A 27,600-nucleotide genomic window follows, 5' to 3' on the forward strand; every position below is an offset into this window, starting at 1 on the left:
AAAATATAGTGAAGGATTCTGCTTTCTGCTCTCTTCACCTCATTTAAGACTGGAAATAGCCAAGCTGAACAGGTGACTGAACGACTAATCGCTGACCCGCCAATGTTGACGTGTTGGAGAGTTGTCGCTGCGGTCACCAGGTTGCGCACGCTGCAGCCTTTTCAGAGGAAGATTCCAGCTGTGGATGGACCGTGGAGTGAAGACAAAGGTAGACTTCAGCCTGGGTGGAGGTTGCAGCAAGGCCTTCCTGTGAAGAAAAAGCTTCTTTGTAAAAGGAAACAGCCATCCAAAGGACCAGGAGAACATATACAGAAAGGAGCATCTCAGTTCATCAAACAAGTAAAAACTAATACATACTGGATAATACAAACATAGAAAGGCAAAGAAACGAGAGGAAAGAGAAGGCAAAGAGGCGCATTCCGCCCAAGAGGCGCTCGTCATACTCCGAACGTCGTTAGAATTACTCCTATCCTGTCATCCATTTTGCCTCCTCGGCTGCTTGAAGAACTGTTCATCTGGACTGTGCCCTTGACTAGCACCCTCCGATAAATAGGAAACTGGTGGTTCTCTAGTTTGGTAGTAACCCATTGCTGTGGGTATTTTCCACGTTCCGGCGTTTTGCGGGATGCTCATCGTCAACCATATCCATGTCATGATCGTTTCCAGGATCTTGCACTGCTTCGCTTTCATGGATCGAAGAATGGCCACGTTTAAACCCATTCGTACCATATATACCACTTGAGGGTGGCAGTCGCGAGACTTTGGAAACGTCTCTCTGTGCCTGCAAAATGCTTTCGAACGACCAAAGCACTTCTCGAACAGGATAATCGATATTGACGCAGAGTCGCCGTGCTTGAACTTGTCCCAAGGCCGCATACAAGCGAAGGTTGTACATCACCATTAGGTATGCAGCAATCAAGGTAGCTGATCGTTCGTTGCCAGTCTCACAGAAGACTAGGACCTTCTTTTCTGCCGGGCCAGGTGGGCTGGAATGCTCTGGACAGCAACAAATATGGTTATTAATGCGGCGAATGGCGTCAGGAAACATTTTGATAAGCTCGTTGTAGTCCTCCACATTGATACGGTCGGACTCTATTCCTGCTGCCATCGCGGTCTTGTCCGCGTTGACAATAACGTCGTGGGAAATGTGTCTACTGCGGATCGCATAAACAAGAGTGATCCCCTCCCGCTTTAAGAATTCAATATTCCGGGCCATGGAAGTAGGACCAAGGTATAGAAAGGGAAGCACCCGTTGGGCCTGTCTACGCAGTGAATATTCCCAATGGAACCCGGGGCATGGGCTTGTGAAGGTATCTTTGCCAAGCGATTGAAAGAACTGGGTGCATGTGTAGAGACCGGGAGGATAGTCGTGCGATTCTGGCGGCTCGAGAGGGCGAAGATTAACCAAATCCAGCCAATGTGTATTGCAATCTGGTCCATGCATGCCGTATCCCATGCAAAGATATCGATCTGAGGAGGATGGGGTGATGCGAGTGCTGTCGATCCCCATTTGTAAAGCTGAACGACAAATGGATTGAGGCAGGTTGTAAAAAAAAAAAAAAGAAAAAAAAAGGAAAAGGTCAAACAAAGACAGCAGTCCACAGAAGACAAAGAGACAAAAGCTGCTTTATGGCCAGGTCTGCTCAAGGAAGAGCATATCAATGAATCAAGAGCGTCACTGGCGCGCTTCTCAGCTGGAAACTTCACACCCCTGAGAGCTTCCGCCGTTGAAAGTAGGAGCAAAGCGTTAAATCGCCTGCGAGGTCTCGAGAGCACATGTGTATTGATGTACAGGGTAAAAGGAAAAGGAGAATGGCGGCGACAAGGGACTTCTCAGCTCTTTTGGCTAGTCGTGAAACTTGCCTGCCGCCGTTGTTTTCTCTTGTGGTTTGCTGCAGGCGCCATTCGTGTCAACCGCCGGCGCCGCTGCCCCCTGAAAGATAGGTCACGTGATTAAACCGGCTCCCCCTGACTGGCAGCAAGCTCAGCGTCTGCGCGGAAGAACAGGGTTAGAAGGCCGGATAAGCACGAGCCTGGATTCGAGAGCCTTTCTGCGCCGTTCTTATGCAGGTCACCAAAGGCACCCTTCCAGAACAACTATAACTCTAGAGTTATTTATAGCCATTCAGCCTCGTCGCGCTCGTATCGCCCAGTTCGTGGTTTACCAGGAGGCTAGCCTTTGACTGCCAGGCTCTGACCGCGATAAGTAGTTATATTCCTGGTCGCCAATATCAGGCATTGCCCTACAGGGCTGGGGGTGTGTTACTTTCCCCAGAGTTACCGCGTTAACTCCATGCAGGCTAGGGTACGCTAAACTGCGCCGATGGAGCTTACTCCCGAGTGCCGGGGATCTCTCTAACCAGCCGAATGAAAGCCTTGCTGGAGGCTCACAAAGATAATTAAACCTTAAATTTAGGCATCTTAGCCTTGAACCATGGTTGCCTTGCTCAAGGGCCTCAAGCCACGCTCACATTCCAGAAGCTTGAACAATATTAATTGCTATTTAACTGAGAATTTAAGAGGTTTCACAGTTGCGGTGGCCTCCGCAGCAAAGCGATCGCTTCTGCATGAACTTGTGATCAGCTGACCTTGGCCTGGTACGGGTAACGCGTTACTAACTATTGGCTGCCTAACAGCATTCCATCAGAATCCGAAAAGGATGAGGCCTTCTTTTCCCTAAAGATGACGATATATTCGCCTAGACACCTGCAACCCTGACGGGTTTGGACAACAATATAGGAGGCACATGAACCACAATAAATTAAAAGCGCATAATCACTGTCATAAAAGCCTATCAAACCAGGGGGTATAATGCCAGAAAACCTTGCGCGCCAACCAGACCCAACCCATAAAGACATATGGACATGAATTTGAACAAATAGCAACTCCTAGTTGATGTTCCAATCTTGTCGTAAGAGATACCCAAATTAAATCAATTTATCCGACCCCTAACCGTATGCCATGCACCAATATTATGCCAAAAGGAAAGAAAAGGAAAGAAGAGAAAAGGGAAGAGAGACAACAGAAAATTAACTCCTATTCAATCACGCTTAATCGTCTGGCGTAACTCCTTCACAACTCTCTCGAGTTCGTCAAGTCGGGAATCTTTCTGTTGTATTTCGGATCTCAGGCGCACCACTTCATCGCGCAACGCCTGAATATTAGACCCGCTGTCTTCCGAGCCGTGTTCGGATTCGCTCGATGTTCGCTTCCTCTTCATGGCTGAGTGAATCGGGAGCGCGGAAAGGCGCCCATTTTCCAGCGATTTTGCTGAGTTAGGAGGGCTTGTTGGCGTAGGAGGCACGGTAAGGTCTTGAGACCCCCGATGTAGCCGTCGGAGATGTTCGTTCAAGTTTTCTTGTCGTGTAAATCCCTTCCCGGAACTGCGATTGCAGTCGGCGAAGGGACACATGAGCCGCTTCTGCGGCGTGTGCATTCCATGCACTTCCCGCTGATGGCGCAACAATCCACCGGAATACGTAAATCCAGGCAATTTTGCGCAGTCCGGATTAGAGCATTTATATGGTCTGTCGTGTTTGTCCATGTGCTTGCTACAAACAAGATATAATGTTAGCATCGGTGTAACACAGATGAAGATCATCAAAGGAACTGGCTGGGGTGGTGGAACATGTATTACTTACTTCCATTCGCATGGCCTCCGAAATACGGGGGCATTCTCGCGGCATTCTGGATGATCGCAGTATATCTGACCGCCTGCGTTTCGGGGGGGATCGCGCGCTCGTTTCACGGCCAGTCTGGGCCGGGTTAAACTTCCGGTTAGGCCGTTGCTGGAGATCGATTGTGCCATACCGGCTTGTTCGATGAGTGCAACAACTGCTATCGGGCCTGAAGCTCCGACGCGCGGACTCGAGCAGTCAGATTCTCCACTTATATCTGACATGAGTGCAGTCACAGCAGCCGCCTTGCCTTGGGAGCCACAAGCTGATGAAATATCGGAGTGATACATATCAAAACTCTAGATTCGATCAAGGGTATCTTCACACGTATTTATAGTTTTCTTAAGTTGAGTTGATGAGGCTCATCTGTGGGGACAGAGCCGATGGGCGAATAGCATTGTAAGACAGGCGGTTGACTGGCAGCGGAAGAAGAATCATCTCAAAGCTTATGAGCAGGCGCAGTCTCCACCGGGCTTCGCTAGCGCTGATGACTGCGCTTCCCGCACGATGACTGGGGAAAAAAGGAAATTGTTTTCTAAGCCGCGACGTATTAGCTGCGTTGCCTAGCCGCAGTTGGACTCCGAACAGGGGCGCTCGACAAGGAGTCATAACTCTCCTTTCAAGCAAGAGTAGCGGCAGATGCACGAGAATGAAAGGCGGCTGACTCACCTATCAGCTGGTGATTGAATGGCCGAGGGATGTAAAACACGGAAAAGCGCGGGGCGGAGTGATGACAAGGGCAAAGATATATCTGAGGGCCAGCGCGAAATATGTCGACAAGACCCGCGACCCCTCGAAAAGTCGCGAGCAGCCGAAGCGGATTTCAAATCAAGATTTTTGATGCCTGGCCTCCTCAGCGGCCGCCCGTCGCTCTGCCGTGATAGGTGGAGATGCCGCCTCAAGGTTCAGTCTGGCGGCGGGATGACATAATACACTCGGCAAGTCAAATCTCCGACGTCAGGGGCTCGATCTGATCGACTTGCTTATGTAACAGGCCACACAAAACTCCTCAAATACAAGCCAACGACTTGCCTTGTTCCCGTGGCGGAAGGGAAAACGAGGGATTGTTCACGATTTAAACCCAGCGGCCTGACGGTGGGCCTGATGGCAGCAGGAGTGGAACAGATGACAATTTTATGGGGATGCCTGTTCAGTACTTATAAATATTGATTTGGCTCAGCTGGGCTCTCTCCTTGCTGGAGAGCGTGCACAGCATTTTCTTGGATGATTCATTTCATTCCACATACGATATTTGTTGTCACCTCATCCTGTTGACAATTGGCAGCCTGCTCTCCGGAAACTGGCAAGCACCCTGTCACGTTAACCACCAGCAGGCGATTGCTGACAAAAAATTACGTGCTCATTGACATATACTTGGGCATGACAGTCGTCAGGTCTCACGGCTTGCTTCAGGAAAGGGAGACATAAATCTAAGTTTCAGTGGAGTATAATAACGGACACGTTGATATAAATACACCCAGTCCGCGACACCTCCAGTTGTGAAATGCACCGGCCAACGTCGAATATCTCGAAGCCACGTCGTGCCTGGTTTCCTCGATATTCATTGGCCAACAACCGAACCGTCGACACCAACCCTTCTGCCCAAGTCGCTGGGCCAAATAACCCTCAGCCTCGCGTGTAAATCAAATGTAACCGCCTCTATATAGTCTGCTCATCCCCTCATTTGCAAGCCATCACGCATCCGGAAGTGTAAGTGGTCATCAGACCTTCGCTCCTCAGGATCACTCTCCCTGGCCTGGCACCAATCCACAAATGCGAGGCGGAGAGTCAATAGTAGTTGTACATTGAAGGCTGCCAACTCACGCACTGTAACGATAATGGGACCACGGATATAGAAGCTAATTCCTGTGACCTGCACGTTAAGCAGAAGCGAGTAAACACGTATCTCGGCTGTCGAAAATCTGCAGATTCCTTGTACTTCGCGCTATTCCAAGGCAGTCGGCTTGGTTAACGTGGGGCAATGGCCAGGTGTCACGCATGAAGGTTTCTCAGAATTTTCCGGGGATGCGTTTCATTATGAGTGAACCCGAACGATTGAAAAAAAAAAAAAAAAAAAAAAAAAGAAGAAAAGCAGAAACGCAAATAAAATAAATGGGTATCTTTCGTGGTGGGATCGCTACTATTATCTCCATTACACAGCAGCCATCGCCCCGGTCGCCATCAGAGCGAGCACCAAAACTGCGTGTTGGAGATTCAACGTGTTTCCCACGTTAGTAACCTGTCTGTCCGATCTAAAATTCGATCCGGACCCGCCAAAGTTGTTGCTTGTAGGTCTCGGCAACGGGTTCTCCTGATCAGAGGTAGAAGAAGGACCGTCCCCTCCAGTCTCCGGAGATTCGGGACGGTCCGAAGATTTGGGAGACTTTGGAGACTTGGGAGATCTAGGAGGATCGGGAGACGAAGGAAACTCAGGAATGATGGGGCGCGGTCTTCCGTGAGGCCCAGGAAACCGAGGCGGCGGTGGTGGAGTAGCGGGTTTGGGTATGCGGGGCACGGGGATGATGCCACGTGCTTGTTTTGGCGGTGAACACGGTGCCGAGTTATCTACCTGGTTTTCTGGGGTGATAGCTATGGTTGTTGATGTAGTTGCTGCTCTGCCATCGTGATCCCCCTGGAACATATCGAGTCTATGTTTGTGTTAATGTGAGAGTTGGTAAAGCTCCGTATTGATCTGAATTATGGTCGCGAACACGGACAAAAACAAAATCGGGAACCATACCGATTGGGCCGTCGAGCCATCCGACCGAAGCTGCTCCGGCCGCGAGATCGAATTTCTGGTCTTCGACGAGAGTCCCCGAAGATAAGGCCATCGCCATCCTCAGCTGCAAGGGTACATACAGCGAAGAGCGAAGATAAAATGAAAAGACGGAGAAGAAACCGTGCCGCTGCCATCTTGAAAATGGAATGTTGCTCCAACTGCAACAGTTTTGCGACAAATGCAGCTCCGTCTCGAGGCCAGATGTGCTCTTAAGAATGCAATGGCCAAAGCTGAACGGTAGCTTAAAGCGCTCCGTCGAACTGGAACACTATTCCATCCATGAAGGAGGCAGGACCTGTTCGCTGCGGGAATCGCAACAGGGTCCCGTTCGGATCATTGGTTAGATTAGATTCACTGTTGGTGCACAATGATGCAAAACGTTGGCTCAGCCCTGCCATGGTTGGTGGGCTCCCCCGGACGGTCCCGCTGGCCGTCCCATGGGCCGTCCGTTCGCCCATGCCGTGCCGTCATGCTGCCGGGAGTTTTACATACGTAGTACCAATATGACGGCGCGGGAAGTTCGACGGAGGCTATGCTGTCACGTGGTGTCCCCGGACGCTGTCAAGCGCCCTTTTTGGTCAACCGTGGACAACCGCGGAGGCTCTCAAAATCTATTTCCGTCGACAGGCATCCCGAACGCCCATAATCACGCGCAACGGAATGCGCGGTATGCCCTTAACCTTGCAAATCAGGGATGATATCGAGAAATGCCCGGTGGCTGTCACCAATCTAGGAGCGTGTCTTTGACCGGAATAGGGCCGGCATTTTCAACAATGTCCCAATACTTTGGTTTGCTGGGGTTCATCGTGGAGCCGCCCCTCAATGCAACATGAGACGATATCTCTCAATAAAGGATTTCTCAACCATCCGTACTCCGTACTGATGATCCATATTACCGACAGAATAGTTGAACAGAGCCCTGTACTTGCACAGCCCACCTCAAAATTTGGACCGTCTTCTGACGCGTCCTTTGCACTGTTTGGTGTTACAACCAATGGGGGATACCATGAGCCCATCGCCTCAGAAAACAATTGCCAGTTCGATACTACACCATCAAACAGCCTGAATGTAGCGAAAGCTGTGCACCAAGAGACATGAACATTAGATCCAATTGTTAAATAAGGGTAGTGATCAAAATTTTCCATATACTATAGGCTGAGGGGAGGGTATTGTGTTTTAATGGCTCTGTCACATAGCTTACAACTTTTCTCAGCTCATTAATCACGTTCAAGCATTGTTCAAAGGGAAGCGCGCATTCACAGCCAGCTGTGCCATCTGATCTTTTCCCTCTTTAGAATTTTCACCACGCCCAGTGGCAGAGTCTTATCCTCCGCCCCGGCCAGAGAGCCGTATTTGCTGATCATCCCCCGGTGGTACAATTCCACAATGTTCTTGGAGTACGACGACATCCTGTGCCAATCAATTGAAAGGCTCTTGATCGCCTCATTCTTCGACACCGCATTTTGCAATTCTGGCGTGAAAGCAGCGGGCACTTCCTCGGGTTGCTCCAGAAGGAGCTGGTAGGCGTTCTTTAGCAGGTAACTTGTGGATTCGCTGTGCCTCACAAACTCCTCCAAGGGCATGAACTCCGCGCTGGGGAGTGAGGGACGCACTGTCGACGAGTTGGAGCTCATGAGCGAGAAAGCCGCCTGGTTAGGACCCTGCTTTCCAAATTTCTCTTTGGCCATGGCATATTCTTTCTCCTCTGCGATAAACGCAGCATGGAGGATCCTCTCAGGAGTGGTTTTGATAGCTTCGCGCGTCGCAATCAGGGACACAAACGGGTTCATCAAAGCCAAGCCACCGTACTCTTCAGGGAAGTAAAAAAATCCATCCGGGAGGTTAGAAATATTAAACTTCTTCGAGATTGCAAGGCGAAGGTGGTTTGCAGCACTGCCGGGCGAAGAACCGTCACCATCCACAACAAACAACTCACTTTCTATACGTTTTAGAGTCGAAAGCACCATCTCAATATGTGGTCGCCCTAGACATAACGCCGGTTTGCCGAAGTTATTGCTGATGAATCTCGCCATGTAGGTATTCCATGCTTGAACCCAGCTGAAAATGCTCTTGCATGCACCAAGCTGGCGCCGAAGCTCCTGGATATGGGTATCTACTTGGCTTTGGTCGACCTCAAATCTTCCAGTCCTTTCGTCGAGCTTAAGAAAGCCCCAACGAATGTCTCCATTTGGAAGGGTAGCCGGGAGATCCGTAGAGATTGTCGAAGGACTTTGCTCAGGCTCGCCTTCTGTATCACCCGAAAACCGTCTTTTGCCACCATGAAGCCGAGCTGTTCCGCTTTTCTCGTCGTTAATCTCAAGGCCCATCACGGTGCAGAATTCGTTGACAGCTTTCCACGCTTTAGCGCAAGTCTGCTCTTGACCCCAAAACCAGAAATCGTCGTGCAGCCGATAAAGAAGCAACCCATCTGCGTGTTGGTTCACAGAAAAGTCAAGACAAAACAGTAATGTTTCTCCAAGCCAGTCACTTATGGTGTGGCTCAGCGGTGCCCCGTTCTTCCGTATCCTCACAGGACCACTATCACCATTCTGGACGAATCTCAGAGGAGCTTCAAGAAAACGTTTGAAGAAGTCAAGCCAGACCTGAGGAACGTGGAAGAACTTCAAGACGGATAGGAGCGTTGTATGAGGGAGTGACGGGCCAAACCATCGAAAATCGGACTGGACGATAGTGACATCACCGTATAGCGCCTTGTTAAGCCAGATCTCTGCCATAACAAGGTGAAGTAGCGAGTGTTTGAGGTCGATAAAGCTCTTTTTTTGATCATCTGCGTCGGCATCCTCATTATATACAGGTATGCTATCGGCATCTGCTGGTAACTGGCACATAAAATAATTTTCCATGAATGACTTTCTCCTCGCTCCCACAATATTATGCTCGTCCCGGGATGCCCCGTCCTGTTCGTATAAGAAATATTTCCGCCGCTCAAGGTCTCGCTTCGGGATGTTTGTAGACTGGCGCTTCCACGCGTGAGAGTTGAAAATTACGGAGAAGAGCTCCTTAAATTTGATACTCCACTTCACTCCAATGTAGTGGAGGAAAATAGCATCCAGGATATCCTCGTCCATATATGCTCGGTATTTTCCGTTCAAGTGACGTCTCATTTCCACGGGGATTGGACTGCAGCTCCAAGACCAGGTGTCGAGCTGGGCCATCCGAACGTTCAAGACATCCGCAACCTCCTGTGCAACAGCATCATTCACCAGAAATTCCCTAAGAATGGCGACCTTCTCCCGAGCCAGGATGTCCTTGCTGATCACCCCCCTGATTGCCCATTTTAGGGATTGAACAGTAAAATGGTCGTCTTTTGCCAGAAACTCCTTGCTGGATAATTTTACCTGTCTTCGGAGATCCTTCAGCGCTTGTTCGGACAATCTTGATTGTTTGAACAGGTTTGTAAGGTAACGTTCAATCTCGGCGCTATCAGTCTGCTGAGGCTCAAATACAAGAGCCTCCCACTTGACGCGCTGCTCGTGAGCTTCTTTGCGTTCCAAACTTTCATATGAAGTATTTGAATTTCCGCTCGTTACTTCGGGGACAGGATTCCGAGGGCTTGAGAGCCACTCCGTAACCAGGCGGTTGAAGAACAAAGCATGCTCATACTTGGCGCTGATAAAGTCTAGCTGCCTTCGTAGCTCTTCCTCAGACTGTTCGAGTCGAGAATCTGATATGGACGAATCGTATCGCTTCTGAACCAGGGTGCGGCGAATATTGCGGTAAACATTCCTAGCTGAGAGGCGTTGACCGTCGGACCGGAGGACGGCATCATCCTTGTCGGTAGTATCTAGACCATCGTCCGGGAAGCCCTGGAGACGAGTCACACCTTCAAGAAGCACTCTAACTCTGTCATCAAGGGTCCTTTGTTTCGCAGCTTCCCCATAAATGGCCTCCTTGCGTGATTCAAAGAGCGCTTGCTGCTTTGAAAGTTCATTAAGTTTTGTCTCGGTAATCGACTTCAGAGTGCTCGGTAAAGCATCGGCGGCCGCAGTTGTCCTGTTATGTATGAGTCGCTTAAAGCTAAACTGTTGCCTCTGCAAAGAGTAGGAATACGTGCACCAGAGACCTTCAAGAAATTCTTAGCACCGGATTTCACTCCTTGGGAGCTAGGAGAACTAACCACGAATCGAGCCTCGACCGCAAGCTGTACGCGAAGAGAATCCGAACCGCATTGTGACAGGAGAATCAGAAACATCCTGTTATATTTCACAATTTCTTGTTCTACCCCGGCTCAAGTCACGTTCGGAGATCCTACCACGATGCCAGTGGCTCACTTGAGCAAAGCTAGACAAACCAAGAGCTGCTATACAGCTGTGAATCGCTGTGTAGTACCGAATTGTATGTTTTTCTCACCGGGCGGCTCGTCGTCGATAGGCTTTTTTTCCCTTGTTGACTCAACTGGTGTAAGCACAAGGCAGCCACTAGTTCTGTTCATGTTACAGACTTCCCAGGTTTGCATTGTTTGACTCGCTTATGTACGTTACGTAGCTCGAGCTCCTCGTTGGTACCTCCAGCCTCGGAGCCCTGAACAACGGTACACGGGTCAATTGAACGATGAATGTGCCCCGTTCCCTCTAGGAGCTGAATTTTAGATGATATTACTGTCTACAGATGCGTATGAAGGCTAACTATCGCTGCGCCCGGGGAGCTCAACTTCAGCACCTTTACCAGACATGTCCTGAGTCCTCACATCTCATCATCCCGAGCATAATTCCAGCGTCCGATCTCTGGCCGTACCAGAAGCAAGCCTAGCAAGACGAGGGAGCGATGCTTTGGAGAGCGCGCGGGATGACGTCATGCGCAAGGTCTGGCTCCCTCGCGCACCAATCAAATTGCAGTGTTTGAGAAGCTCCGCTTGCGGCTCATGTGCTCCACTCCGCCGTTAAAAGCGGGGAAAGAGCGTTTTTGTCGGCTTCCGGAAATGGGAGCTGCAAATCGCATGAAGTCACGACAACAGCTATATCTGCCTAACGGAGATACAAAGAAGTGCAGAGCCGCTTCGAACGGCGCGAAGGAAAAGGGGCGGGATACCATTTATGGGTATTGTATACTTTCGAGCAGGCTGAGAATGCGTCTCCTGACATATCGTGATGGACTCGTTACAAATCAATCGTGGTTCCATTTCCCAAACTTGACATAGTCATCATATAGCCCCTTGAAGACTGCCCTTGCCGAAGAATCCATGGCCGCGTTCATGGCTTTCATCGTATTCTTCGACATGACATCCAGCACCGCATAAAAGCCCTGCATCAGCGCAGCTTTGATCTCAGGGACCAAATGGCCTCGCAATTGTGCTCCTACGTACTCCATGATAAGGTATTGTAGGTGTTGACCAGCAAGGCTTTTCACCTTCTTCGTGTTATCAGTCAATCCCTGGCTTTGACCGCCGCGCTGGTTCTCCACGGCGGAAACGGTAGGGTCACACAGCGAAGTCAAGAGACGCGTATATTGGGCAGCATGCTCAGGTTGCAATGGTGTTCCACTCCCACTTCCGATCCACGTTGGATGCGTCGCTGCCAATGTCAACGACTTCGTCGCCCTAGAATCGCTGGCGAAGAGACATCGCAGCATTCTTTGCAAGGTTGGAAGGATAAGATGAAATCTTCCACTGAGCTTCTTGCGGTATAACCCAAATAGAATTCCTAGCAGCCGGCAGAGCCGTGCGAATATGGTCCCCGCATACTCCGAGGGGATTTTAGGCCCAGATGGGGATACTACGACGGCAACCTTTGCAAGAAGATTATCGACATTCCACTGTGATATAGAACGCGGCTGTGTGCGTAGGAGGATATCGAGACACTCTGCCGCTAAGCAAAACGGCTCTATCGAAGTGCAAAGTAATAGTGCCTCCGTCGCGTCTGTAAATGTTGAAGTCAACTCTAAAGACGCTGGACTCTCTCTGTCGTCAATAGGGTCCAATAAGCCTAGAGCTATACCCACCAGTAATAAACGATAGGCTGCTTGGTCTCCCAGAAATCCGGAGCTGCGAGTATCACGAAGGAAACCAATAAGCGCATCTTTCGACAGGGTGGACAGCTGCGAATAGATCTCATACACAGTGAGCTTCTCATCGCTCTCCTGAAGCCGTTGGACTGAAACCAAGGAAGATTGTTCCAAAAGTGTGGTACAGATTTGTGGCCTAGTTGCTTTCCATGCCAGCATTCGCCGTTTAACGAATCTTTGTACAACCCCATCACAATCAGACGCCGTTGCATATTGTTCAAGCTTCCGCAAGATCCCCAAGGCGTCTTTGTTACCTTGGAGCAAATCTTGTAGAGTATCCGCAACTGCGAAAATACCAGTCAAAGGCTTTAATTCCACTTCTTCCGGGTGCTTTTTCAGTTTTCGAGATAGGGATTTCAACTCCGACAAGACTTGGGTGAGAATTTCTTTCCGCAAGAGTTCGATACGCTCATGTTTCTTTTCATCAAGTTCGGATCTGTGAGTGTGGAGTAAGTGGAGGGATAGTACGAACACGTAATATTCCATCGTCTCAAAATCAACAGATTTCATGGTCTTTTTCAGCTCACGAATAGCACTGTAGACTTTCTGGCCGTATTTTCCCAGGTTTCCCTCTGAGGAAATCAAAACCTTGTCTATCACTGCTTTGTGCAGCTGTTTGACAGCCTGAAAGAGCTGCAGGTCAGAATCTGAGTTGCCCACGGATATCGAACCTGCAAGTTTCCAAAGCGCTTGATCGTTACTGGTGATATTCGCGGGGGACTTCGGTGCATCTACCAGCCTTGTCATCAGAGTCAATATGTCAAGCTCTACATCTGAAGGAAGTTTCTTTTGTAGAATAATTTCTTCGAGAAGGTCTAACAGATTTCCCCTTTGGAGGCGCGGGATCAGCCGAACTGGGATATTGAGAAGGTATCGAGCGATGGTATCGCAATTTGATCCAGCTTTCTTTAGGTGTTCAAAAAGAACAAACGTCAGGTCGTAAACAACATTGGGTGAGGCCAAGAGGAACTCTCGCGATACGAAACCAGACCAAAGGTCGGCGAGCTGAATGCCAGAATTACCAGATCGAACCAATTGGTTTTCTAACGACTTCTGCCGGCTCCCAGTAGCTTTCATAACTGTGGCGAGGAGTGTTGTGAGAAGCCGACGCCGCAAATCTGTCGAGAGCAACGCCAACGCCTGGCCCTTCGCGAGGAACGTCGACAGGCAACCACTTGCGATGACTGGTGGGGAGGTAATCCCTTCGACACGGCCGTCCCACACAACAGCCCTGGGGTCTGGTATATTTTCTAACAAAGAAACGATAGTAGGAACCAGTTTATCGAGATAATCACTAAGAAGGTCATCATTGAGCTCCCCAGCAAGGGAAACCACGAATTTGAAACACCAAAATGCTTCTTGACATCGTCCAATGTCGCTAGAGTCCCCGATTTTCAGGTCAAACGATTCGAAGATCCTTTTGGCTGTCGGTAGAATAGACGTTGTCACAGTGCGAGAGACGTTCTGGTCGGAAATGCCTGCGACATGCACCGAGCTTCCTAGAATTCTCCATAGCCGCCACCTCCAGTATGATCCGGAAGATAGAGGGATTAAAGTTTCCACTGTATCGAAAATGGTTTGACGATAAAGCGCTCGAAGGGATTCTCCCTTTTTACCTTGTTTTGGAAGTAAAATCGAATCCAGGAAAACAAGAGTAGCATAGATTTCCGATGAGTGCCCGGGGTGCGATAGCGTTGAAACAATTTTGTCAATTTGAGAATTTATGTGCGGGGTCGATACGCTGCTAGCTACTAATGTCCCATATGACTTGGAAAAGTCGTCGTCTTCCCAAATAGAAAATGGGGGGATGGTTTTATCATTCGAACGCGCACTGTCAAGGAGTCGAAGCTGCTCGTTCCAAATTCGGAGTAATGTATCACTATCTCTCGCCCCGAAGAATCCATTGAGCAAAGGAAGAATAATACCGTCTTTAACTAGTGCATAAACACCGTTGGGAAACCCCCCCGGCTGTTGACAGAGCAAAGTTACCTGGCTGATAAGAGACCCTAGGAGATATTTCGATTCATCGAGCCCCGAGTTCGGCAAGAAAACATCGACGCCGATCTGAATAATCTGTGACACTAATGCCCACTGTGGTTCTGCCGGATAGTCTTTGTGCAATCCAGAAAAGCGAACTGTGTATTGAATAAGCGTATCAAGAGACAAAGTCAAATTTCGGTCAATGACAACTTGGAGCAGGTCTTGTAATAACACAAAACTGGTCTGAGATTCAAGTCGCTTATCCGCTGACAAAGAGTAGCCTGCCTGGGTGGACAGCGTCGCGAAGAGCGTTTCTAACCATGGAGCTTCGTTCACCTGGCGTTTAAAGGTATCTCGGGGTAAAGCACGGATAGCAATGTCCAAGAAAAGCGGGAAAATCCCGCACATAGCCTCTATAGAGTCGGGGTGTAACTGAGAAACTAATTCATCCGAGATTACTTTAACTTGCCTCGGGAGAATCGCTTTACCGGCTTGGGCGGAGCCTTTAGATACTGACGCGAAGAAGATACTCCGCAGAGGGAGGACGACGTGCACCACGATTAGCCTCTCAATGCCTTGTATAAAACTTTTTCTTGCTTCAGAATGATTTGTGTCGTTTAGAGTCGCTGCGAAGAATCTCAGAGCAGGTTCCAAGGCTTTTGAGGCGAAAACACCCTATGCGACGTTAATAAAGAAGTCAAACTGGGCAGAAGGAAGTTCACGAACATTATTTAACTTGGCATTTCCATCGCCATCCGACCTAAGCTTCCAAATTTCTATAATCGCTAACATGTCCTTAAAGAACCCATCCACGGCGTCCAATTCGTGATTATTTCGCAACACTTCATCAACTGATGCCGCACAACGAAGAGCCCGTCTGAGCAAATCTGCCGCAATTTTTGGCTCCCCTCGCAGTATAAGCTGCACTTGTGCCTTAAGCGTAGCTTGGCGGATTGAATCGGCTAAAACTACGAGGCGTTTCACGGTGCTCGCCACTGAAAGGAAAGTATATACCAGCGAGTTTGACGGGCAAGAAGAAACAGGCGGTGCCCCGCTTTCAGCCGGAGTCTCTGTTCTCTTTCTCTTTCGGCTTCCGGAGGAAGATTTCGAGACTCCATGCTGTGTAATGGGCCCAGAAGACCGAGATATCAACGCTTCTATTTCTTCCAACGAACTCTGCAGGGCATTCAAAAATTTGTTCTCCGTTAAAATTGTTGCCAACGTTCTAGGAGGAATTCGGCCCAACAATATACGAAAAAGGATCCACGAAGATTCTTCAACCGTGTAACTCGAATTCACTTCGCTCAGTGGGGCCTTCAACTTCTTCATTAACCACCGGAGCACCCATTCCTCCTTTGGAGCGGCAGTGACTTGGACAGCGATGCTGCTAGAAAAGTAAGGCTCCTCACCCCGGGGATATGAGTCTAAATCAACCCCAATAATTCGCGCGGCCTCTTTTAAATGATCTTTCGGGGAGCCATGGCTGCCCTTTTCAAGCTCCAATAGGGCCGTGTAGGAAGTCGGAGACTGGGCACCAAAGGTCCAACTGTTAGAAAAAGCTCCCATTTCGAACAGTACATTAGGATTACTTACCTCCATCTTCAGAGCCACCGCGAGAACAAAATGTTCTCTTTCCAAAAACACAAAAGACCGAGCTTCACTGCTCTGATAAATTCCGCGTTCTCGAAAAAAAAGGTATCCGAACTTCTGATTGGCCTCGGCCGTTGTTTTTCCGACGCCGGACCCCCAAACACCCGCAAACCACGAGAAAACCGGAATCGAACAGCGACCGCTCGATCTCAAGTCACCCAACAAGGTACTGTATCGATCCCTCGCACTCAATTGCACTGCATATTGATAATCCATCGCAGAAGTCAGATAAACATGGCCGATTCTAACGACGCCGCGCCGGCCGTGCCGGTCCCGCGTTCAAGCCGCCCGGTCAGCGAAGCTTTGCTTAACGAAAAGGTGACTTGCTTTCCCTTCCCCTCGCTGCACCTTCGCACCCGATTGTTACTCCTCACGAGCCCATCGACTAACCTTTGGAATGTTAACCTGAATTCAGTGGGACCGCGCAATCTCCTCTCTCCTCATCCGATCCAGCCTTGGCCTTTCCTTTGGCGTTATATTTTCCGTGCTTCTGTTCAAGCGAAGAGCGTGGCCCGCCTGGGTTGGATTAGGATTCGGTGCCGGCCGGGCTTGGGAAGAAGCTGATGGTGCGTCTATCTATGACATTATGTGGGAAATATGATTATACACCACGAATGGGCGGCTAATTTATGACTTGCTTTTAGCATCTTTCCGACGAGGAGATCAGCCCTGGAGGAAAGACGGGCAGCCGTGAATACCCTCGAAATGCTCGGTGTGCGATTCGGTAAGACCGCGAGAATGATTACACAGGTGGAAAATCTGGCCTATTTGACAGCACTAGCTGTCTATAGATCTCTTGCGGAGAAAGAGCTGTACAATATCCACTGGTTATACAATGCATATGGCAAAGGAACAATCCATTGTTGAAGATTTCAAAAAAGAAAATTAGACCAGATTCTATACATTCAGCCTTTTATCCCATCTATACATTAATCTCCCGGCAATCGGAGCACCCACGTTGGCCAGCGCTATATAAAAATAAACCAATCCCAGCATTATTTTGTGCAGCTTAAATTTTTAACAAATCACATACAAGAATGAAGAATGCTATTAGTGTTTTTAATAGCAAAACGCATGTATATTACCACAAACGTTTGAAGCGATATCGGACAAGTACGGGGGTTATCTTATAAGTGAAGAGGATGGGCCAAAAAAACGAATATTCCACAAGGGCTGACTCTCAGTTCGGACGAAACGGCGCTAATCCATGATCGTCGGCTCTGTTTTGAGATGATTGAGGCCGAAGGACTCCGGTTGTAGCTCCATCCTGTGTTGCGTTTGAGGTACTGGCTTGTCCGTAGTCGACGTTACATTCCCACTTGGTCGATCTGGCGGTGGAGATGGTTCTAAAGAGACCCCATTGTGGCCATCATGGGTAAGACAGCCGATACATTTGCAATTGATTCCACATTGACAAGTGCCCATGATATTCGTGCAAGGAGCAAAATCTGATAGACCCACTGGGTATTCTAATGTGTAATATGCCCCTGGTTGCATTAATGGCTCGTAGATTTGCTGGCTGTATATCCCGTGGGTCGGTAGGGAAGCCTCATTGGCGAGCGGTTGGATAGACTGGCTCATAAAATCACCGGTGAAACTCCCCGGTATATTGCTTTGTCCCGAAGGATGCTGTGGTGGATTATATGCCTCCAGATGCGTCGAAAAATCATTTCTACCGTAAGACGAAGTAGGTCGGTTGTCGCCTTCCTCATTGCTTTGAAGTGTCATCAAGTATCCCATCTCCTGAATATGTTGGCGGGTAGTGTCGTTGAATGGATGGGAGGCACACCCCAGGCATTGGCAACCATCCCCACAGCCGCAGTTATGTTCGGGCTGGCTTTCGAATCCAAAGTAATTATGAGGAAAGGGATTAGCCGGGCTGGATGGAACACCTTGAGCGAAATGAACGCTTCCTATATGGCTCTGAGAGGGGTATGAGTTGCGGTAAGGAGGATTAGCTAACGAGAAGGGAGCGGAAAATTGGTCCATAGATACTAGTGACGCGTTTGAATTGTGATGCATCAAGCTTCCGGAGGACTCGACCTTTGGGGCCCCAGACGATCGTCGAAATATAGAAGAAGGATCGGGTCCAGAAAAGGTATACAGGCGCGTTTCCTGCGGCGAAGTGTGTACAAAGGTGGAACCTGCATTGACAGAGGTTCCCTCGGACTTCGTTACCCTCTCACAGCAAGGAGCCGAACAGAGGGGAGTAGGTGATGTCAGAGCATGTGTAGGACTGCTTCCTTGTGCAAAGTTGGATGGCGAGGTGTTGTATGGACTAGGCACCTGAACAGGTAGTGCCATCTGTAATTTATTGATCCTCGGCGCTGCCAAGCTCTGATGATAAGCTTCTGAGGGGATAGTGGGTACATGGCATTGCAAAGGAGCTATTGGGGAACGCATATTAGTGTATGGAGTAATGGGCTTCACATTTTCTAAATTGGGCTTTTCAGAGTCCTCAGCAAGAGCTGTTAGCCCATTGGCTATAACATCGGATTGCGACTGGATGCTGTTCTGTCGCCTCGTGCGCTTTTGCACCCTATTTGGCTGTGACGTAGTAGAAGATGAGGCCACTGACAGTGGTGGGCTAGACTTTGGCGACACCTTCCCAGATGGCTGTCCAGTCATAGGGACGCGATACAGGGGTCGACATAGGCATGTTGAGCCTGTGGAGGTTAACACCGGCAACTGCCAACTTTAATGATCTCAATTCTGCTCACCTTTTGGAATTCTGACCATGAACGCATAGACCTTCTGACAACTGCACGTACCCTTGGGGTGAGGGCACTTTGCAAGTGGCCGGCCAGCTTTAGGTACTTTCATCATAAGCCTATCGAAATGCTGGCATTTTGATGACCGATGCCCTCGAATGCATGGTTCACTGAAACGCAGGCATCTAAAGTTAGCGGGGAGATACATAAAGATTCCATCCTACCGCGGCAAGCGATGCATACCATGACCATTTAGCCCCTTCCTCGTCGAGAGGCATTGTCAACGATCGTAGACGCCTCTCTTACTAGAAGCGATAGCGGCGTTTTGGAAGCCTTTCACAAGATTGTTAACTACCCCGCAAGCCACTCGGAGACGCTGATCCCTGACTTGCTCACCTCCCGGGAGGGGGGCGCGGAAAAAAGAATTTCTCTATGATCAGGCTTCACTTCAACTTTGTGCGAAATGTTGGGGATGAAAACAAGGGATATATCATTAATTTGGTCTGGGATTTGGGATGATGAAGGGAGGGTCGTAAAAAGATGCGCTGCGAATTCCAAAGCAACCTCAAGACGAAGCTTCGCAGCTCTGTGGGGGGAGAACACGGATGTGACAAACAGCACAGTTTCAAAAAACTAAATCTTGCATATAGAAGAAATTCCTTTCGGAAATCTTTGCCTGCATCAATGGCAGCGTTGCCTCTGGTGGAATATGGGATGCCCTGGATGCACACCAGCGCGCAATTGGCTGTCAGGAACGAGGGCAATTGGGAAAAGAGGCGGGATGGCAGTTTCTGCGGCCAATGATGGTAGGGGCAAGCCTCTGGCGCTAGGCCGGAAGGGGAAAAAATCTTGACCGCGTGCCGGCGCCACCGATTATCTTATCTCATCGCACGCGACAAGCCAACTTAACAAGTTTATGTCTGATCAATAAAATGAAGAAGATATTATATAGTCATGTTTGTGTCGGTTAGCGGGGCGCCCAGCCCCGTGATCGGGCCTGCCATTGGTCCGCAACGTGCACTATGTCTGTTGCGGCATAGCCGTTGCCGCTTCGGGGATGGCGCCCGGCTCGCCGCTTTTGCAGCATCTCACGCCGCCCCAATGTCGCCAGGCGATCTATATAAACCCGACCTCACTCCCTTGAACGGCGACGCACTTCCTCATCCTCTTTCTCCCTTGTCCCGTGTCCTGTTTCCCGTGCCCAGATGCACTGCCCCCTCACCCTGCAGGGATGGTGCTGTGTTATCCGGCCGTCCACCTTTTTTTCACCTGCCGCCCCAGAGTCACCGAACACCTGTCTGATGGACCTGGACAGTCTGTATCACTTTGTTGGTTTCTAGGCCACCTGTGCCCCTCTTGAGATGTTACCTTGCTTGCTAGATTTTTGCAGCCATGTTACAATGGTTTTCTCCAATCAGCAACTCTAAGCAGCAGGCTGGTGTTCACTGCTGTCTGCTTCCAATTTCCTTCTTCTCTTGCCCTTTTCTTTTATGACCTCTCTGCTCTCCCACTCTGATTCCTGGGGCACCTCTGGCCCACAAGTCTCCAAGCAAAAAAGAGCTACATCCAGCATTGGAAGCTCTGAAGATGACTGGCTGGCATGTATCCCAAAGCCCTCACATCAGCTGGATTCAGTGTCCAGGCCTACATCCTCTCACCCACCCCTGACCCACCAAGGCTGACTTTCCAGGCTCCTGCTTTTGTTCTCCCACCAATGGCAAAATTACCGCATTGCTTTCGCTGCAGGAGCAGGATGCACCTCCAAGCCAGCCCATGGGGGCCGTGTCGAGGAGCGCGGGTGGGACATGTGATCTTTGGACATTGCGATAATCGAATGGGATTGGCATGGGGCACCAAGGGTGTCTGTTTCCAGGCCACAGTCTTGAAGGGGATGGACATGTCAACATCCTGAAGCGAGGTTCAAGGAACTGACGGATTCTCCCGGTCACTCCCCTGGGAGCGGCAGCGAAGCGAGCGCGTCGACGGACTGAGAGCCACTATAAGAAGGCCAACTGGTCCTGCCCCAGAATTTCTGGCGCCTCTCAGATTTTCCCACTACACACTCTCCTGTTGATCCGCATTCCTGACCTCCTTCCAGTTTCCCGATCATCTCCGCAACCAAAGTCCACCCTCCTGGAATATGCCACCTCCTGCCCCGTTCAATCCTACACTTTATGCAAATTTCAAACCATGGGCGCCCCCTCATCCCAAATCCCTCAATTCACACGCTCTGGTGGCCAGCTGTTCCCTTCCCTCCAAATCCTGCCATGATTCCCCCCGCAACACTCCCCGCAACACTCTACCACCCCCCAAGCATCATCTCCCTGCAAGACCACCAGCTGAAGTCTGCATGTCATTCAGCACCAACACCAAGCCATATACACCATCAGCCTCCCAATCCCAAGCACGAGGGTCGATACCGCCACCCAGTATGCCATCTTCAGAGAGCCCTGAGCGTGGACCCTCATATCCGCATGATCCGCTACAGGTCATCCCAAATTCACCTCGAATTGTCGCCTGCAACACCCGAGATCCCACTACTCCTCCGGATGAGCTACCTCCGCTTGAGGAAGGCGCCACAGGGCCTGGTCCATCCTCGCCCAGTACAACTAGCTCAGACGGCAGCCTGGAGGGATTCCCTAGCCTCCCAGTTCTTCAGAACGACAACCACATTCCCATAGACCCGGCTATCCTTGCCAATGGCAGGCCCTGGGAGGCCAGTGAGCTTCTCCCATCTTTCTGGCAAGGCAACAGCCCTGCAATCCCAGAGGCACACTGTCCATATCCTGAACCTCCCCTGTCTAGGTTCTGCCGTGCGCCCGACTATCACCAAGGCTGTATGGAGGAGTTTGATGGCTGGAATGAGAATGCTCCAAAGGATAAACACCCTCACATCCAGGCTTGTCCACAACTGCACCCCTCCCACCTCAGCACTGAGACCGATGCACCCTGCTCCAGCGGTGTGGGTGAAGGCTCCAGCAGCAAACAGTCGAGGAGTTTCAAGCGAGGAGCAGAGGGATTGGAAGAACAGACCACAAAGCAGCCTACATTACCTACCCATTCCTTCATCACCGTTCGTTCCCATTTCCTATCTCTACAGCTCGATGAACGCCTGCAGTTCCTTTCTTGGCTGTTTGAAGGTGCTTTGGCAAGCTGCACAACTGAATTCAATGAGGGTGCGAAGTCAGCTGCTTGCTTGGATGACCATGGGGAGATTGGGCCAACTCGGCATGGGCACAGCAAGAGGAGGAAAGGCCATGGAGGCAAGCTGTCGCAATGGTCCCCCGAGGATGATGCACGACTTCTGAGCATGATAGAGGACCGCCGGCCCTGGCCGGAGATAGCAAGGTGTTTTCTGGAGAGGACGGAATCTGCCCTGCGCCAGCGGCTATTTACACTTCGAAAACGAAGAAACAGGAGCGGGTTAGATCCCGCTGAATCTGCCACCAACACGCCAGCATTACCGGTTGTGATATGATATATGTCAACGCGGCAGACGCTCGGCTTGAGGGGCTTCCCGATGTCTCTGTGGCTTCCTCGCCGCGGCCAGATACTGAGGCTGTTGCTGCCAGTGCTGCTGACAGTCCCGCCCATACTTCCCAGAAGCAACCACCAACCAGCCCATGACCGCCAAGGTACCCCAGGGTTGAAGTGGTGATTCCCACCCATTGCCACGCTCGCGATCCGCCAACTCCTGATGTCCCAGACGACCAGGGCTCCATCCAGCGGGGGTCAACCTCGGTATATGATCGGGAACGCCATGGTAGTGCGGATGCAGATCATGAGTTGTCAGCGCCTGCAAAGCAGCAAAGAGTGTCACTGCAGCCATCCACACGCCATGATTACCACCAGTCTACAGTGTCCGCAGCGAGCCCACCAACAGAAAGCCACCGATGCTGCCGAACATGCCCGTGCACATGACAACAACATTGGACAAACCGGGCCCGATGATCTGAGGCGGACAACGAATGAGGCGCCGGAACAGGCCCTGGGAGGTGATCCAGCAGAGGTTCCGAAGTAGAAATAGATCAATCAATATGGTTTTCTGCCAAGCCTTTCTGTGTTTACACAATGTAACCTCGCAATATTCAACTAGGGCCATGAAATAGTTGAATAGACAAGATTCTGCTTCTCAATCCTTCCATCTGTGATTCTGGGACTTGTTCGCGAACCAAGCTGGGTGAATGAGCGCTGGATGTTGCGAAACGGTGACAAATGCCCTAGGCTTACATTTTTTTGTTAGCATTTATCAACATGCCGCTGTGCACGCTGATTCTAGTGATCGCTGACAGACATAGGTTAGCAAACTCGGTTATACTACTGCTGCTCAGTGACCCGTGAAATCTTCAAAATACAACAAGTCACCATTCTAGAGCGGACCGTATTCCTAAGTAAGTACGCAGCTGCCCATCGACTTCAGCTCACGGACAGAGGGTCCTCATCAGTTGTGATTTGTCCCTGGCTTCCACTTCCAAGACCCGCCAGCAACCATGGATCGTAGATCAGCTCCTCAGTCGTCGGACGCTGCTCAGGGAGCCAGCGGAGGATCCTCTGCAGAAAGTGTAGGAAGCCTGGCACATCTTCACCCTCAATATCTGCAGCTAGTCTTTCAAGAGATATCTCTGGGAGAGGAACCACATTTTTCCAGTTCCCTGTTCCGAATATGATTCGTCATTATGTATAGAGTGAAAACGAGATTGTTGTTGTAGAACTTGACGAACCATTTTCATCCCAAAAGGCCTGACATAATTTGCTCTGGCTCCAGAACTCAACAGGTGGCGGACCCAGGATAGCAGCAAACTGCGCAATGAGATACCTATCATCAGGTTCTCCTGTCTCTGGGTGTCGACGGTCGAACATGGGCTGCGGAGCAATGAGATCCCAGGCCTTCAGACAGAATATTTAGCTAGCAAGAAGAGATCACTGGCAATGTGACTTACCACCATTGCAATGCTCCAAATATCAACCTTTACATTCCACTTCATGTGCATAACGACCTCAGGGGCCCTGTAGATATCAGGCATGATATCATCAGTATGTCCCTCTTCGTTTATTACCCTGGCTTCTCCAAAATCACAGATCAAGGGCAGTCCTCCTTTTGGAAGAGGCAGCCCACGCATGCTGTAAATGGTGCGATCCTTGAGAACTTTTCGCGGAGAAGGATTCTTGTATTCATCTTCCTCCATCTCTTTGAACGTCGAAACATCATCAACGGGAAGGAGCAGATTCTTAGGTTGGAGATCTGAGAAGATCCGGATTAGCACTTGAGCAGCAAATGTGATGGGCTGCCACGGCTCACCAGTGTGTATGATTCCGGCCTCAGTATGTAGAAAGTCCAGTGTGATGAGGAGCTGGCGGAGACATCGCTTCATTGAGTCCATTGGAATAGATCGTCGAGGAAAGAATCGCAAAAGCTGATCCATGCTCATTCCAAGTGCCTGGTGAACAACACAAAGGTGCTTCCCGTGAGGTCCTTGTATATCGAAGGACGTCAGCAGTTTACGAACAAACCGGCAGCCCGGATGTCTTTCCACATTGGACGCAGCATTGATCCGATCATAGATGACTGTCTCGTCGCGTTTGATATATCTGTTGACATATATCTTCAGTGCAACATACGTGAAGCTATCGTCTGTGTTCCTAAGATGTGCATGTTAGATGTTTGTTTTCTGTCTGTCTGTCGGTAGGCAACTGCAAGTTATTTCTTACCGGAGGTCGCGAGCAAGCCATACTGTGGAAGTTGTTCCATAGCCAAGCTTGCAGACAACCTGATATCTGTCATTGAGCACTTCTCCGATACGTACGGGATAATACATTTCTGCAATGTAGTCCGGCAGCAATTCCTCTTCGATAGGTACTGCAGGATCAAGTTCGGTGAATCCGGACGCCGGGAAGTGGCGAGGGTTCAAAGGGGCTGCGCCCAGGGTAGCCATCGCGCGTCGGTGAACAACCGTAGTGTTGCGACTTCGTCGTGGTGGTGTTGGTGTTGGTGTTGGTGGTTGATACCGCTGTCGAGGGAGAACTGGGAGGCCCAAGGAAGCCGCGCGGGGGGCGCGAGGGACCAGCGTTCCAAGCGAGCATCCAGCACGCACCAACCTCATGATGGTTGTTGACGTGTGATTGTTGTCTCATGTATTCCGTATGGAGGAGGCCCATGGGACTTCCCGTCGATGATGTTCAGCCAGGCCCGTGCGCAAGGGCACCGGCCAATCATATGCGACGAACCTCTGATAGCCGCTGTCTGTCCACTTTCAAAAGTTGGGGAGGATTATATACGACCAATGGTCGCAGTTTTTCAACCGCTGGAGCCCAATGCCGATGTATGAAAATATGGAAATAGCAGCCATGCCCCGTACTTTTAAGTCAGATTTTTCAGGACCAGCGTTTCCGTGTTTCACTTGCCACTATTTACAGATAGTTCTAGGAGGAGGAGGAGGAGGATGGTCGCAAGCCTAACTGAGATTCGCCTTCAGAGACGGCGGCTACCGTCAGAAACTACCCCCTTCCTCGCCTTTTCGATTGGGCATCATGGAATTGGCATGCCGAACTACGAACGACTTTGTCACAGCCACCTCTTGCAAACCGGCTTGCGGCATGCTTGCCCTGAAAGGATGGAGAGAGGAACATGCAGGTGCGAATGGTCCCGGCGCGTAAGGATGGTTGGCTTTGGGCATAAAAGCCAGTCAATGGTCCTGGGGAATTGTTCAGGTGTTCTCATCAAGCGACGGACACTGAGCTCGCACGCAGACATGCTTGATCCCTCAGCTGGATTTCGTTGATACCCCGAACCTCCCAGACCTCTTTAGGACATGCCATCCATCACCCGACCCGTTGCCCAGGATGAATGCCCTTGGTGCAAGAGCGTTCAGCACTAGCGCATACAGGTCCATTACCTTCAGGGGATCTGGCTTTGAGGCTATGTTGCATCAGAATGGGCCGGACGGAGGACACTGGCAGTCGATGGTGAAGAGGATAACTGACGATATCGAGAAAGCTGTGAGTATCATGCTGGCACGCAACAGAGCTGTTATGAAGGGAGACCCAGAGACGCGGCTAACAGAAACTGCCCACACATAGGATCCTCGAATCAAAGTGGCGGACATCCAGTATTTTTGCCCATTGGTCCATGTTATATATATCTCCGCACGCCACTAACAGATTATTCCTAGGGGTGGGAGAGCCCACAAGTCGAGCAACGATCCAAAGGACCCATTTCCAGTGATCACCGTTGGTCTCCTGACGACTGAAAATTCGAAGGACCGTATCGGCAGCATCCATGTGCATTTTGACGGGACCTTCAAATTCTTCCCCTCCCGCAAGGGAGATTTAGGAAAATATTTGGAGCAGATCAGGAAGGCTGGTATCCCGGGATTCATCGACACAATTCCAGAAGAAACGGAGGGAGAGACCGCCAACTCGGCCACTGGCCAAGGGAAGGAGCTGGCGCAATGAATGGGGCCTGGAGTTCCACGAAAGAGATTTTATCGATGAAATAGTTGAGCGCTGCCTAACCCAGATTTGTGTTGAAATATTGCGTATTTTCCGATTGCTTGTTGGGTCCTAGCTGTGTCCTTGGTAGTTCTCCGGGTTTTGCGAGTAGACTCAACATTGAACTATTTTATTCTGCTGGTAGCTACCTAGCCAAGAGATTTCTTTCATCTTGATGAGAGATATCACATAGATATGGTTCTGCCCAGTCGCAATGGTTGTTCTATAGATAATTGTAGGTTAGGCTGTGCTTCCCAAGCCTCACTTGGTATCTATGACGATATTTTCTCTTCTTTGGGGATGTAAACAGGCAGACTGATGGGTCTATGGCCTCGAGCAGGAACAACAGAGACGCAGCAAGGAGAAAAAGACACCATGCAGGTTGTCTTTCCACAGTGGAGAGGCTGCCAGCTCCTATCTGCCAGGCTTCTTGCTGCCTCCTCTTGACGACAACAAAGCACGCGATGAAAGACACCAATACCCCAATGAAGACAACAACAATGGTGACAACACAGAATCAACTCCTACATGCGCTACAGCCGCTTTCGTTCCCTTTTGTCCATCCAACTACAGCCTGCCCTCTGCCCTGCGAACAGCCTCAACCGCTCCATTCCAACAGCAACGCCGACGACGACGACGACGACAACAACAACAACAACAACAACAACAACCCCATCACTTCTGCTATAGCCAGACTCATGGCCTCCCCCAGACCGTCCCGAGAACCCTTGTCGTGTCTCCCTCTTGCTCCAGCCATACCAGTCGCAGCAGCACCATCTCTGATCTTGTCTCTGATGTCTTGTCGCTGGGATACGACGACTTTGGTTCCTCGCAGTTCGACGACCTCATCAACTCCATAGACTCCCAGTCGGGCGAGGGTGATTTATGTATCGTCGAACACCACAAACATAACAGCAACAACACATCAGCAAACTAAATAACTTCAAAGGCCTGACCTTTGACATGTAGGAGGCCAACCATTTCTTGCAAGCTTGAGCAACTGATCTGAAGCCAACATCCTACCTCCAGGCACTTTTCATGAATCTCGTAGTCATTCACCATTCGTGCTTCTGTTGTGGTTGACTTTGCCAGGCTTTACAGCATTCCAGCCTTTGTGTGTTTGTTAGTCTCCGACCAGACGAGGAGGACACCCTTCAAGGGCTGGTACGAGGACGATATCATGTGTACTCTTCAGCGAGGGGAGACGGTTGATGTGGCTGAAGTTGAAGACGAGGATGTGAAGTCTGTGATTTGCCATTATCTGAGGTATGGCGGTGCAAAGATATAGCTTGCC

General features: G+C 50.1%; 13 protein-coding genes across 13 annotated transcripts; 5 read left to right on the top strand and 8 right to left on the bottom strand.

The window, feature by feature from the left end:
* Positions 1-568: 568 nt before the first annotated feature.
* D8B26_005733 (uncharacterized protein) lies at positions 569-1,510 on the bottom strand (the record flags this gene model as incomplete). The annotated part of the gene is made up of 1 exon (XM_003069290.2): positions 569-1,510. One exon carries the CDS (start codon positions 1,508-1,510, stop codon positions 569-571), a length of 942 nt encoding a protein of 313 aa, XP_003069336.2.
* Positions 1,511-3,040: 1,530 nt separating this feature from the next.
* D8B26_005734 (uncharacterized protein) lies at positions 3,041-3,957 on the bottom strand (the record flags this gene model as incomplete). The annotated part of the gene is made up of 2 exons (XM_003069291.2): positions 3,642-3,957; positions 3,041-3,551 (listed from the first exon to the last, which is right to left on the bottom strand). Exons 1-2 carry the CDS (start codon positions 3,899-3,901, stop codon positions 3,041-3,043), a joined length of 771 nt encoding a protein of 256 aa, XP_003069337.2. The 5' UTR covers positions 3,902-3,957.
* A 1,128-nt stretch (positions 3,958-5,085) lies between these two features.
* On the bottom strand, positions 5,086-6,608 carry D8B26_005735 (uncharacterized protein). Its single transcript, XM_066124976.1, has 2 exons — positions 6,418-6,608; positions 5,086-6,325 (listed from the first exon to the last, which is right to left on the bottom strand). Exons 1-2 carry the CDS (start codon positions 6,588-6,590, stop codon positions 5,830-5,832), a joined length of 669 nt encoding a protein of 222 aa, XP_065981057.1. The 5' UTR covers positions 6,591-6,608; the 3' UTR covers positions 5,086-5,829.
* Positions 6,609-7,704: 1,096 nt separating this feature from the next.
* D8B26_005736 (uncharacterized protein) lies at positions 7,705-10,861 on the bottom strand. The gene is made up of 2 exons (XM_003069293.2): positions 10,595-10,861; positions 7,705-10,540 (listed from the first exon to the last, which is right to left on the bottom strand). Exons 1-2 carry the CDS (start codon positions 10,644-10,646, stop codon positions 7,713-7,715), a joined length of 2,880 nt encoding a protein of 959 aa, XP_003069339.2. The 5' UTR covers positions 10,647-10,861; the 3' UTR covers positions 7,705-7,712.
* A 637-nt stretch (positions 10,862-11,498) lies between these two features.
* On the bottom strand, positions 11,499-16,056 carry D8B26_005737 (uncharacterized protein; the record flags this gene model as incomplete). The annotated part of the gene is made up of 3 exons (XM_003069294.2): positions 11,499-15,132; positions 15,184-15,984; positions 16,051-16,056. The coding sequence occupies 3 exons, from the start codon at positions 16,054-16,056 to the stop codon at positions 11,581-11,583; spliced, it is 4,359 nt and encodes a 1,452-aa protein (XP_003069340.2). The 3' UTR covers positions 11,499-11,580.
* A 186-nt stretch (positions 16,057-16,242) lies between these two features.
* MIC10 (Mitochondrial inner membrane organizing system component) lies at positions 16,243-17,918 on the top strand. Its single transcript, XM_066124977.1, has 3 exons — positions 16,243-16,425; positions 16,523-16,673; positions 16,752-17,918. The coding sequence occupies exons 1-3, from the start codon at positions 16,342-16,344 to the stop codon at positions 16,799-16,801; spliced, it is 285 nt and encodes a 94-aa protein (XP_065981058.1). The 5' UTR covers positions 16,243-16,341; the 3' UTR covers positions 16,802-17,918.
* Positions 17,308-19,217, bottom strand: D8B26_005739 (uncharacterized protein; the record flags this gene model as incomplete). Its single annotated transcript, XM_003069295.2, has 3 exons — positions 19,062-19,217; positions 18,828-18,988; positions 17,308-18,773 (listed from the first exon to the last, which is right to left on the bottom strand). Exons 1-3 carry the CDS (start codon positions 19,094-19,096, stop codon positions 17,308-17,310), a joined length of 1,662 nt encoding a protein of 553 aa, XP_003069341.2. The 5' UTR covers positions 19,097-19,217.
* Positions 19,218-20,583: 1,366 nt separating this feature from the next.
* Positions 20,584-22,296, top strand: D8B26_005740 (uncharacterized protein; the record flags this gene model as incomplete). Its single annotated transcript, XM_003069296.2, has 1 exon — positions 20,584-22,296. The coding sequence occupies exon 1, from the start codon at positions 20,959-20,961 to the stop codon at positions 22,294-22,296; it is 1,338 nt and encodes a 445-aa protein (XP_003069342.2). The 5' UTR covers positions 20,584-20,958.
* A 6-nt stretch (positions 22,297-22,302) lies between these two features.
* On the bottom strand, positions 22,303-22,647 carry D8B26_005741 (uncharacterized protein; the record flags this gene model as incomplete). Its single annotated transcript, XM_066124978.1, has 1 exon — positions 22,303-22,647. One exon carries the CDS (start codon positions 22,645-22,647, stop codon positions 22,303-22,305), a length of 345 nt encoding a protein of 114 aa, XP_065981059.1.
* A 9-nt stretch (positions 22,648-22,656) lies between these two features.
* On the top strand, positions 22,657-22,839 carry D8B26_005742 (uncharacterized protein; the record flags this gene model as incomplete). Its single annotated transcript, XM_066124979.1, has 1 exon — positions 22,657-22,839. The coding sequence occupies one exon, from the start codon at positions 22,657-22,659 to the stop codon at positions 22,837-22,839; it is 183 nt and encodes a 60-aa protein (XP_065981060.1).
* Positions 22,840-23,234: 395 nt separating this feature from the next.
* D8B26_005743 (uncharacterized protein) lies at positions 23,235-24,941 on the bottom strand (the record flags this gene model as incomplete). The annotated part of the gene is made up of 5 exons (XM_003069297.2): positions 24,528-24,941; positions 24,118-24,458; positions 23,759-24,060; positions 23,540-23,705; positions 23,235-23,470 (listed from the first exon to the last, which is right to left on the bottom strand). Exons 1-5 carry the CDS (start codon positions 24,917-24,919, stop codon positions 23,235-23,237), a joined length of 1,437 nt encoding a protein of 478 aa, XP_003069343.2. The 5' UTR covers positions 24,920-24,941.
* Positions 24,942-25,658: 717 nt separating this feature from the next.
* Positions 25,659-26,270, top strand: D8B26_005744 (uncharacterized protein; the record flags this gene model as incomplete). Its single annotated transcript, XM_003069298.2, has 3 exons — positions 25,659-25,814; positions 25,896-25,924; positions 25,988-26,270. 3 exons carry the CDS (start codon positions 25,659-25,661, stop codon positions 26,268-26,270), a joined length of 468 nt encoding a protein of 155 aa, XP_003069344.2.
* A 231-nt stretch (positions 26,271-26,501) lies between these two features.
* On the top strand, positions 26,502-27,243 carry D8B26_005745 (uncharacterized protein; the record flags this gene model as incomplete). Its single annotated transcript, XM_003069299.2, has 2 exons — positions 26,502-26,545; positions 26,703-27,243. The coding sequence occupies 2 exons, from the start codon at positions 26,502-26,504 to the stop codon at positions 27,241-27,243; spliced, it is 585 nt and encodes a 194-aa protein (XP_003069345.2).
* Positions 27,244-27,600: the final 357 nt, after the last annotated feature.

Source organism: Coccidioides posadasii, chromosome 3 (assembly GCF_018416015.2).
Source record: "Coccidioides posadasii str. Silveira chromosome 3, complete sequence".
Taxonomy (NCBI): Eukaryota; Fungi; Ascomycota; class Eurotiomycetes; order Onygenales; family Onygenaceae; genus Coccidioides; species Coccidioides posadasii.

Bases quoted from the DNA above. Each gene is read 5' to 3' on its own strand.
- MIC10 (XM_066124977.1), top strand. From the start codon at position 16,342: ATGGCCGATTCTAACGACGCCGCGCCGGCCGTGCCGGTCCCGCGTTCA. The intron at 16,426-16,522 runs GTGACTTGCTTT...ACCTGAATTCAG, and splicing joins AAGCTTTGCTTAACGAAAAG to TGGGACCGCGCAATCTCCTC. The intron at 16,674-16,751 runs GTGCGTCTATCT...ACTTGCTTTTAG, and splicing joins GGCTTGGGAAGAAGCTGATG to CATCTTTCCGACGAGGAGAT.
- D8B26_005735 (XM_066124976.1), bottom strand. From the start codon at position 6,590: ATGGCAGCGGCACGGTTTCTTCTCCGTCTTTTCATTTTATCTTCGCTC. The intron at 6,326-6,417 runs GTATGGTTCCCG...ACACAAACATAG, and splicing joins ATGGCTCGACGGCCCAATCG to ACTCGATATGTTCCAGGGGG.
- D8B26_005736 (XM_003069293.2), bottom strand. From the start codon at position 10,646: ATGCGGTTCGGATTCTCTTCGCGTACAGCTTGCGGTCGAGGCTCGATT. The intron at 10,541-10,594 runs GTTAGTTCTCCT...AATTTCTTGAAG, and splicing joins CGGTCGAGGCTCGATTCGTG to GTCTCTGGTGCACGTATTCC.